Consider the following 12238-nt stretch of genomic DNA (forward strand, 5'->3'; position numbering starts at 1 on the left):
CACTCTGCAAAGAAAATGAGCGGAAACTGCAAATAACTGGAATTTTTCTTTGTCCAAGGGCCATAACTCTGTCGGTAATTGCCCGATCGTACCTTTTATCAAACTTGACCTAGATATTATCATGATAAACCTGTATACCAAATTTCATTCAAATATGTTCATCCTCTGCAAAGAAAATGAGCGGAAACTGCAAATAACTGGAATTTTTCTATGTCCAAGGGCCATAACTCTGTCGATTATTGCCCGATCGTACCTTATATTGAACTTGACCTAAATATTATCATGATATACCTGTATACCAAATTTCATTCAAATACGTTCATCCTCTGCAAAGAAAATGAGCGGAAACGGCAAAAAACTGGAATTTTTCTTTGTCCAAGGGCCATAACACTGTCGATAATTGCCCGATCGTACCTTATATCAAACTTGACCTAAATATTATCATGATAAACCTGTATACCAAATTTCATTCAAATATGTTCATACTCTGTAAAGAAAATGAGCGGAAACTGCAAATAACTGGAATTTTTCTATGTCCAAGTGCCATAACTCTGTCGATAACTGGAATTTTTCTTTGTCCAAGGGCCATAACTCTGTCGATAGTTGCTTGATCGTACCCAATATCGAACTTGACCTAGATATAATCATGATAAATCTGTATACCAAATTTCATTTCAATATGTTCATCCTCTGCGTAGAAAATGAACGGAAACTGTTGGTGGAATGACCAACCGACCGACAGAATTCAAAGAATTATTTGCTTTCCCAAAGTTTGGGGTCTGAGATTCGACTTGCTCATAAGGGGTCATCCTGACCCCCTTAGAATCAGAAATTGTCAATTATCTTTAAATTATTGATGTTTGATGATCCTATCTCTATTTAATCTTTATTATTAAGTCTCCCGAATGAAATTTGGAGACTTATTGCTTTTGTATGGTTCTTAATACATGTATTATTATTCTTCGTCTTCTTCTTTTTCTTCTTTCCTGCTCTGAACTTGTTTCTCAGAGATGGCTGAACAGAATTGTACAAAACTCTAGGATATGATAGGCCTGCATATCTACATGTAGTTTTGCACCCTGGTTTGATTTTTCTCATTTTGGGTTAGATAACCACTTTTCGGGGGGGGGGGGGGGGGGGGGGGGGGGGTTAAAAGGGTGTGGGGTCTAACATTGAACCTTGTAGGAAGAATCGTAGACTCTATTGTAAATGGTAACTTGAAAACGGACAAAGATAATAATATAGGGTTTTCATAATCATATATTGACTGTTACTGGCAATATATAGGGTTTATTAGATCTGACCCCTGGGGTCATCCCCACCCCCCAGGAATTTGAAATTACCATATATCTAAGAAACTGTTATAATCATGACCCCTAAACCATATATATTCATGTTTCTGATGTCAAGGGGCATCAAATGTTATGTAGGTCATGGGCCCTGTGGGTGGTCCTGACCCCCTCAAACAGCAAGTCCCTTAATATCTTCAAAACAGTTGAGATCCCCAACCTTAAACCATATATATTCTTGTTTCTTGTGTTAAGAGGCATCAAACGGTATGTAGGTCATGGGCCCCGGGGGTGGTCATGACCCCCCTCGAACAGGAAGTTTACGAATATCTCGAAAACGGTTGAGATCCCCACCCCTTAATCAAATATATTCTTGATCCTTAAAAGGCATCAAAAGGTATGCAGGTAATGGGCCTCAGGGTTCATTTTTCAAAACTGTAATGCACATCTATGGAACAGTTCCTATCATATTCCAAGATATGATATGTCTATCCATTAAATCATAAAAGGAGTTCTAGGATCTATGTTTTTTTTGGAAGTGATAAACGTCAATTTTCTGATACTTTTTGACTCCCTGGATGAAATTTAAATTTTTAAAACCTTACTGCACATCTATAGAACAGTCCCTATCATATCCCAAGATATAATATGTCTATCCATTAAATCATAAGAGGGGCTCTTGGATCTATGGGTTTTTTTTAGTGATAAACGTCAATTTTCTGCTACTATTTGACTCCCTGGATGAAATTTAACTTTTTAAAACCGTATTGCACATCTATAGGACAGTCCCTATCATATCCCAAGATATAATATGTCTATTCATTAAATCATAAGAGGGGCTCTTGGATCTATGGGTTTTTTTTAGTGATAAACGTCAATTTTCTGCTACTATTTGACTCCCTGGATGAAATTTAATTTTTTAAAACCTTATTGCACATCTATAGGACAGCCCCAATTATATCCTAAGAGATGACATAGCTATTCCAAAAGTTGTAAGAGGAGTTCTGGGAACCATACTTTTTTTTGCAAAAAAACATCATTTTTTGTTGCCCACTGATCCCCTTAGTAAAGAAAAAAATTCTGGAACCTGATCACACTTCAATATGACACCCCCAATCATATTCTAGAAGATCATTTGGCTACTGCCAAAAAAAAAGGACGTTTTTAAAACCAGTTTTTTGTTTAAAAAAATGTCATTTTTCAGCCATTAAATGACCCCCAGGACAAAATTGAAAATTCTGAAACCTTATTGCGCATCTATAGGATACCCTAAAACATATTCCAAGAGATGATTTGTCTACTGTTGAAAATGTAGGAGGAGTTCGAGGAAGGTTTTTGTAAAAAAACATCATTTTTTACCAATTATTTGACCCCCAGGACTAACAGAGAATTTTTAAAACCTTTTTACAAAACAACATGATACCCCAAATCAAACTCCAAGAGTTGAGTTTGCTGGTTTATAAGATGTAAGAGCAGTTTGAGAAAGTAAAAGGTGACAGACGGACGGATGGACGGACAGAACAGGATAACAACAATATACCCGAACTTTCTTCAGAAAGTGCGGGTATAATTATGCTTCTAATTTTATCACTGACCTTATGAAAATGACATGCACACTTTCCCTGTAGAAAATCTTTGAATCTAGCCATGGTCATGTTAAAAGTGCTGATGAATTGAAAGCCCAGTTGAGTACCATGTCTTTCTATATCTCTTTCTCTCTGAACTAAGTTCTGTATCTCAGACTAAAATGGAGAAAAAATCCACATTATCAATTGTTTTATGCAGGTCTGACCTTCTTTTATATATATATATATATATATATATATATATATATATATATATATATATATATATATATATAAAATATCTTCTTGTTCTTTGATGTTTATGAACCTAGGGAATAAGTGAATAAATATCAAATATCAAATGAAAATTGCCATGACCATTGCAAAAGAACCTCCTATGGATGATTAATATTATACACATCTTCAACAGTTGCAATTAAATTTTTATAATTCATTTTATCAAAGTATAATTTTCATAAAATAAAATCTTTTCAGTATACTGAAATTCTTATATCATTAACAACCTACTTGGAGGCTGGGTGGATAATAGACAAAACCTGCCAAATCAAATGTATATAACCTTATTAATTTCACTTCACTTAGCAGAACTGACATTTAAATTTATTCGCTAGAATCTTGCTTGCATTTTTATCAACTATTAAAAAAAAACTTTACTTATTTTACAACAATTGATATACAAGTTCTACAACTTAAATCAATATCTCTCATGGCATTGATGTTAGTGCCAGGGGGTCATTGGTGTGGGGAGAAGCAGGAGTTCCCGGAGAGAAAACATGTGTCCAAGTGACAACTATTGATTTGATTCCATATCATATATACAGTAGGAAAATGTTAAGCTATTAACTAAAACATTTTTAATTAGAAGTTAATAAATACTGTTAAATAGTCTTACTCCCAGCCTTACCTAATAAACTTTTTAAAAAATGCACTAAAGCATTAAGCCTCCAATATTAATGATTGCAAAATTTCATGATAGTAGTTTTGACCCTTGACCTCTATATATATGACTGAGCTTAAATTTTTAATAATATAATTAAATAAATAATATAAATAAATAATTATCAGTTCTGTCTTTATGTTCCCAATTCATATGACAATTGATATTTTATTGTTGTAATTTTTTTAAAAAAACAAGAAGCGGTTTTGTTTTTTATGATAAAAGTGGATGGGGCAAAGACAAAAGTCTACCACTCTGATCTTTGCTCTTGTTTGCAAAAAAATAAATGAAACTGATTTGACACATACATCTGGTAAGTAATGGACACCAATAACACGCTGATGGAACCCTGAACCAAGTCCTTTGGCAATGAGCTTAATGTGAGTCAGATTTTCTCTGAAATAAAGTAAACCGGAAATGAAAAATAAAATATTGACTTTGGCAACATTCTACATCCAAGTTTCTAGAATGAATAATGATTTGTAACCTTTTTAAAGCTTTAATGATGAGATCAAGATGCTGGCCAGCCAACCAGTGGACACCTCCCACGACCAGCACAGTTCTGTTGTCATCGCTCAAAGGCCGCGTCCTACAGTAAACAAAACAAGTAATGTTAGAAATAAATATGTCCATGTAAATTGCCGGAAGAAACCATTGCAGATTTTAAAAAAAAAATTTCTAATTTTTTTGACTGTCAGGACCTCTATAATATTTTAGCAATAGTTTGGAGCTCACAATTTTATATTCTTGTGATCTGATAAAAAACAGTGTAACTGCCGAATTTAGGAATTAAGTACACATGTAAAATAAGGAACCTACTGTTATAATTATAGAACTTTCTATATTGATGTTTTATCATTATGTTAATATCAAAATATTATTAATACTACTTTTGAGCATAATTACTGGGAACAAATGTGAAAGAAATGATAGTATGTATCCAAAATAAAGACATGGAAATTTCCTGTAAATCTATTTAATAAATATGAACAAAATTTGAACCATAAAACCCTTTAGCTTTTATAGACTTTACGGAACCTTTCTCATATTTTTCTTGATGACCCTTTCTAAATTAGCTTAAGCCTTGACTCAACCTTACTTATATATTATAGCAAAACAAAAAAGATAACTTGATTGTACTAACCATTTAATGAGTTGAAAAATGGCTTTGTCAAAGGCAGGACGGTGATTGGTGGGCAGCCAGAATTGTGGGTAATACGAGAAGCTGAGATCAGTCTGGTTGCCATTTATACTCTTATACAGCTTCAGATTATGAGTTTTATCCCATTCAGAGAGAGAACCATTAATCTTTTCCAGAATGTAATGCAATATTCCTCTATTTGTGGAGTCTCCAATGAACAGTACTTTACGACCTTTGAAACACGCCCTGATGTCATAGTCGTCTAGATGCGTAGTCTGGCAGAATTTTGGCTGCCATATTGCTGTCTTCCAATGACAGGAATTGGGATTCTTACAATCTTCACAAGGGACAAACCAAGATGCTGTCAAAAAAATATCAATAAGCTGATGTAGTAAAATTAACAGTTTCAGTGATACATAAATCTATGAAAAACGGCCATTTCAAAGGCATTTGATGTCAATTTTAATGTTTAGATTAACATTTCATTTCATGGAAAGACTCAACAACAAAATTCACAAAAAATTGTTCGAAATTTATTTTTGGAATCCCAGTTAGAATTACGTAGTTTTCTTTTTAATCCAATTAATGAAAAATTATCCTTCTGCTGAAATTAGATCCATATAGTAAAAGTATCTTATAACTGGTAAAATTACCCTCTTGATAATCAGACTGCTGGCATATTGGAAGCTGTGAATTATGTTTCTGATAGATTCTCCAAGATCGGAACTGTCTGACTGCCTGAAGTCCACAGGAACGTGATGAAGAATACCGCAGCTCACAGTCCTAAAACAGAGAGAAAAAAATCAAAACATCACCATACTTATATAACTTATAGTAAAACTCAATTAGTTTGAGAGGGATAGATATTGTTGGTCTTGGCCATTTATGACCTAAATTAATATCCCTTAGAAGAGCTTTGTATAAAGTTATAAGGAAATATACAAATCTGCACAGAAACAATTACCATACCAGGTTAAAAATGTTAAAACATGTATTTCCCTGCCTAGTATGCACATTTTTATTTGTTTCATTGAATTCAATGATTTCAACAAAAATAACTTTCACTTTCATTTTAGGTCTAAACATGGAATATTAAAAATGAAAACAAAAACATCGATTGAGCTTTGTTTTAATAGCAGAGAATTGCGAGCTCTGTATCTCGCTTATAACTCGATGAATGACCGTCAAATTTTAATTGACTATAAAAAATGCTTAACTGAAGCATTGTAAACATTAAAAACAAAAAAGAAAATTTTTTGACCAAAATTGTGACCATGCCCCTTTAATAAGTTCCATTGTCTCTTATTAAAGATTCTCTTGTATTTCCTTTAGTTATTGTAATTTTTACATCACAGAACTTAATCAAAGTACTAATTAACTATGAAACTGACTGATAAAAGAACCCTGACCTCTAGGAAACAAGACAATAGTTTATGCAAAGGTCAATATATGGCTCAAGTTAAGCATTGACGTAATAAGGTGAGCTCAAGGAAAGCATTGACATAATCTCAAGGAAAGCATTGACATAATCTCAAGGAAAATATTGACATAATCTCTAGGAAAGCATTAACATAAAAAGCTGAGCTGTACCTGGGTTAGCTGACAGACTCTCAGTGAGGTTCGGAAATTCTGGATTCCTCGCTCCCGCCTCCAGATCAGAATGATGTAAGTGTTAATGATCTGTGGTTCTGGTACTGCTGTGGTGACAACATGGACCCTGATCTGGTTCTCACCAAGACCGAGCGTGTAGTTCATAACCCTATGCAAACAAAAGTGAATTACAATTTATACAGCATAAAATTTTTACGCTGTTAAAAATTGTAATCAACTTTTAAAAACTGGTCTTTTAGTGTGTAGTTCAAAAAAATATGGCACAATAAAAACAAAACTCACAACTCTGAACAGCATAAAAATTGATCTTTCAGTCTGTTACAGTTCTAAACATGCAGAAAAAAAACTGAACTGTTAAAAACTGGACTTTAAGTGTGTAGTTCATGAATCTGCTAATAAAAAATAACAAAAACCCAAAAGAACTACCCTAAAAAGTTGGGGGTTTTTTTTCAATATTTTAAGTATAAATCTTTATGTCACATATGTAACCAACATCTTAAACATGTACATACCGTAGGAAGAAAAAAGGATTCTTGATCAAATTTACCGGTACATAATATATCTTTTTATTCTACATGTTTGACATCATCAGCTTTGCCTTAAATAGGGGAAATGGGGGGGGGGGGGGGGGGGGTGTCATGAAAAATCCTTTTTCCTCATATATGTTCAATAGACTACAATCTGCAACCATTAAAATTTGAAAGTGCAAGCAATTATACCTACACTCAATAAGATAACAAAATAAATTTTTAATAGCTTTAATTCATAGGATTCATTAAATAAATGGAGGCAAGGAGAGGAAGTCAAAGACTGTATTGTGACTTGTGCTCACCTTTCTTCTCCGTCCACGGTGTGGAACCGCGCTGTGGTGTCACAGTGTGCAGTGTTGGCGGTTATAGAGAAGACAATCGTGTCGTAGTCTACTTGCGCCCTGTACATTGTCTGACTGGGGTCAAACTCAGGGGTCAGCTGAATAGAGGCTGGGGTTATAGAGATCTCTGACAGCAATGGTAAATCATACGGAACTACAACACAAGCACTTTGCTTTTAATGGGCATTTATAATGGGAAGATCCAAACAACATAAAGGTATTTAACATCAGCGATAAATCATATTGAACTACAAAAGAAGCACTTTGCTACATAAATTCATAACAATTGTAGATCCAAACTGATCATTTGTCTAATATAGTTATCAAACAAACAGTTATATAGATCTAAAAAAAAAAAATGGTTGTACAAGATCAGAGATCTTACCAAGACTACAGTTCTTTTGAAGCTCATCTGCAATATAAAACAAATATGAATTAATGACCGTGGTAATGAAATCCGTAAATATTCCATTATTAAAACATTATGTATTTATAATGTACCAGCTGACAAAATTGTGCTTCCTTCCTTGTTTATCAGACTGTCTTCTGAAAACTCAGCATCAAGTCTTCTTGACAGACTGAAATGGAAAGCAACTTTTTATTGTGAGAGAGAGAGAGGGAGAGAGAGAGAGAGAGAGAATTAATCTAAGATAATTATCTCACATACAAAGAACACAAACTACAACTTACAACATAGGTTTGTGTTGAATGGTTCTCAAACTGAGTTGTTCCCCTTTGATTACTTGTTGGTGTATTCTCTCTGTCTCTGCTATCATTGTGTGTACCTCAGGAGTAATATGACAGCTTCCTTGTTGTGTGGTAGCATCAGTGGGACTGTTATGATCAGTGAAGTGCAAATGAAGAAAGTGATCCATCAAATGGTCATATTCCTCATTTATTGAGGGATACAGCTGCAAATAGATTGATTCCTTAGTGTGAAAGTGTACAGTCAATTATTTCTCAGATAACTAAATCATATGAGGTGATAAACTGATACAAACTCAAATCAGGTCTCATCAAATCATATACACAAGACCATTTTTATTTATTTTGTTTAAGTCTGCTGACTGAAGTAAAAGCCGAGCAGTGAGAGATGTGAAATTTCATTTGACATGTACAATAATAATAATACCCAATAATTAGACTTAGTCTAGCAGTTCCTAAACTCCTATCTATTTTTAGTCCACTGTTCATAACATTAATTGTTTTGATTCACCTGGAAGGAACGCGACATGGAGGTAAATTTTTAAGATTTCTAGAATGTTGGTTATTAGGCAATCAGGGAGTTGTGTATTCATCAACTACTGGTATTTAAATAAAAGCAAACCCTACTACGACAATATTGCTCCTAAATAGAATTATTTTTCAGTAAACAGGTAAGTGTACAGGTACATTAACAAACCGAGTTCCCCTTACCTGGAGAAACTCCACAGGTACATCAATAAACCGAGTTCCCCTTACCTGGAGAATTTCCACAGGTACATCAATAAACCGAGTTCCCCTTACCTGGAGAATTTCCACAGGTACATCAATAAACCGAGTTCCCCTTACCTGGAGAAACTCCACAGGTACATCAACAAACCAAGTTCCCCTTACCTGGAGAAACTCCACAGGTACATAAACAAACCAAGTTCCCCTTACCTGGAGAAACTCCACAGGTACATTAACAAACAAGTCCCCCTTACCTGGAGAAACTCCACAGGTACATTAACAAACAAGTCCCCCTTACCTGGAGAAACTCCACAGGAGCCATGGATTCTCTCCTTGTGTCCAGTAAGTAGATCAGGTCCGAGTCCGTCAGACAGGGAGATAACTGCGACTTACAATGCTGTACAAGAGAAAAAAAGCTCCTGTACATATAGAGCACATGTTTGGTACTGCCATTACCCACATACACAGATACTATGCATAGATTTACCCATTACAGACTTTTACTGGCTCTGACTTTATTTCCTAAACCCTTCAGCCAAGATGGTTTGCAACATATTATTTTATAAATAGGGATGTTAAATTGATATTCTGAAATAATAGCTATTGATATTCTGAAATAATAGCTTTATAAGGACTAGTTCTTGAGTACAAATATTTGTGATCAATTACAGGCATTTGCAAACATTAAATATTTCTACCATGCAAATAAAATTTGATTTATGATATGACCATTATCATAATCAATCATTTAAAGAAATGAATAAAGCGTTAGATTTCTTAAGAAATGATTTTTCCACAAGTTGATGTACAATTCAGTTGTCATTGTAAATGGATTTCCCTCCATGACTCCAGCAAATTTTAGGCGGACAAATATAATGCAAAATGTCACAGCATACAAAGATGACATATAAATTGAGTTACCATTTTCTGGGGTTGAATGTTTCCAACCGCCTTCATTACTTCATCGTACACAGGGTCCTTGTAGGAGGTTAACTTGACCATATCCTCCATAAATTCCTTGGTCATCCGAGCTGGTTCTGATGGTCCTACCTTTGATATATATATACATACAGTTGAACTTTGATATCTCGAACACTGATATCTCGAATACAATGGATATGTCGAAGTGATTTGTAAGTCCCAACTACTTATTTTTAAAGTATGTAACTCTTGATATCTCAAATACTCGAATATCTCGAAGTTTTTAAACAGTCCCATCTAGTTCGAGATAACAAAGTTTGACTGTATTATCAAAATATATTACACTTTATACACTTCTGGTGACAAAATTCAACCTGTGTTAGATTTTCCCTTACAGCACAATTTGCAACAGAATTTTTCAAATTTGCAATGTTCAGTTTTATTAGACACAGGGAACATGATTTAATTACATTTCCATGTAACTTGTGTATTGGTTACCTTTACTATAATTGGATGAAACTCATTTGTAAACACAACATCCAGATCCAGACTCTGGAAACACCTTCTGCAGCTGAAAAAGAAATCAAGAGGATAAAAATTAGAAATTCTTAGTATTATAAACAGATCTTCCAATGTAATATGAAACAGACAGGGTTACTTACCCAGCCATTAATAAGAGGGTTATTAGAAAAGTTTGCAGACAAGTTCCATTGTTAGCAGACTATTTGCATAATACCAGTGAAACTTTTCAGATTTATCTTGACATATTTTCTAAGAAATGCACCATAAAAAAAATATACAGCCTGGGTCAGCTTAATTTTTATGACGAGATATGCTTCACGGAGTATGTCAGGTTTTTGTGCATTTTATAAATGGATTAAATGACATAAAAAGTGTATAGAACTGAAAGGTGTTTACTTTGAAAAAGAGTGACAGGTTTGCCTTCTAGTTGTTGACATCACCTGACATGGAAATACGAAATAGCTATATACTGGTACTGTACCAGTTATCGGCTAAGACCAGTTATCGGCTAAACTGAGGGTTCGGGTCTATAGCACGCGAATATCCGAGATTTTTTAATTCAGTCGTCTGTTTTGAATAAAGAAAAGTATGTTTGCTTGAAAACTTTCCTCAATATTTTTTAAACATGAGCTTTAACGATCCTATTGTTTACCGCTGATTTATATCTTTGCACTTTCAGCTGTGGGAGAAGTGACGTAATAAGTTAAAAATAGAATATGACCTCCTTGTGATACGTAATTATATCCCTTCTTTTATTTGACATATTATACCGGTAATATCAATACATATAACATTTATAAACAAAAGGAACTCACTAAATTCCGAGAGATTCATTGCGCAGTTGAACGCCTGAATGTATAATTATGCATTGATTAGCGTACGATTGTGTATTACCGTATGATGATAGAAGAATCTTTTTTTGAGTTTTATTTATGTGTAATAACCCCTAAGACCTATAGGCTGACCCCGCAAGGGACATAATTCAATCAATACTTTGCAGAATAAAAAATCAACATGTACAAGGATTTTACTATGTTATCACGAAGCCGATAACTGGTACAGTAAATCATAAAACCTTGGCAAATTGAGGGCGTGCTAAATTGCACAGAAACAATATGTTTTGGGGCTCTAAATGATGATATAATCTAACCGATGGATAAATAAGGAGTTCACAATTTAAAGTATTAAAAGTTTTATTCCAATATATCAAGAAATAAGGAAACACGAAAAGAAAACGTTAAATTATAGCCGATAACTGGTACAGTGCCAGTAGTGCTTTGTAAATCTAATTCATGCAAAGAAAAAAAAAACACTGTATCTTTTGGGAAAATTATCAAAATCATGATTTTTTGCACACTTCTTTTCAGTTGGTAGTCATTTAATAAAACACACATCATCCTACAAAGTACACAGTAATTTTTTTCCGTAAATCACAATATCCATGACCTTTCCAATAACCCTTGTACATGCAAATTAATGCATGCAGCTTGAGTGTATACTAGTATATACATCTTCAACATGTAGCATTTTTTTAAAACAAGCTATATGATCACAATTTTTTCAATAAATAAGACACACAATTAGCTATATTAGTTTAAACACATTTTACATATTTTACACTGATATTGGACTAACAACTAATTGTTTACTCACCTACATGAGTTACCTGCCCTTGACTGCCAGACGTCTAACTCAGCAGTGAGAAGTGCACTCATTAACCCTGTCCTGAGCTGACTCCACCACCCCCGCATGGTGGTCTCCCCAAAGTTCTGCTGTATACTCTGCCTTACATGCCATAAAGAGGTCAGGTCCTGTATCAAATAACAGATAATAATAGTATGAGTTCTTAAATGAATATACAGTGAAGATGTTAGACTAGCTGATATCAAAGCCCGATTTTTTCTAAATCATTGTAATATTACAGAGACT

At 34.1% G+C, this 12238-nt stretch overlaps 1 protein-coding gene across 8 annotated transcripts in view; it reads right to left on the reverse strand.

The window, feature by feature from the left end:
• LOC117682836 (cadherin-like and PC-esterase domain-containing protein 1) overlaps positions 1-12238 on the reverse strand; it is a 39007-nt gene that overhangs the window by 11869 nt on the left and 14900 nt on the right. For all 8 annotated transcript variants that reach the window (XM_066081315.1, XM_066081316.1, XM_066081314.1 and 5 more), the window contains 14 exons: positions 11963-12120; positions 10286-10358; positions 9788-9916; positions 9165-9263; positions 8126-8346; positions 7937-8013; positions 7821-7847; positions 7397-7589; positions 6544-6712; positions 5607-5736; positions 4957-5314; positions 4300-4401; positions 4121-4208; positions 2885-3031 (listed from right to left, as the gene is read on the reverse strand). In XM_066081315.1, coding sequence (XP_065937387.1) covers positions 2885-3031; positions 4121-4208; positions 4300-4401; positions 4957-5314; positions 5607-5736; positions 6544-6712; positions 7397-7589; positions 7821-7847; positions 7937-8013; positions 8126-8346; positions 9165-9263; positions 9788-9916; positions 10286-10358; positions 11963-12120 — 1971 coding nt within the window. The remainder of the gene's footprint in view (positions 1-2884; positions 3032-4120; positions 4209-4299; positions 4402-4956; positions 5315-5606; positions 5737-6543; positions 6713-7396; positions 7590-7820; positions 7848-7936; positions 8014-8125; positions 8347-9164; positions 9264-9787; positions 9917-10285; positions 10359-11962; positions 12121-12238) is intronic.

The sequence above is a fragment of the Magallana gigas genome, chromosome 4 (assembly GCF_963853765.1).
Source record: "Magallana gigas chromosome 4, xbMagGiga1.1, whole genome shotgun sequence".
Lineage (NCBI taxonomy): Eukaryota > Metazoa > Mollusca > Bivalvia > Ostreida > Ostreidae > Magallana > Magallana gigas.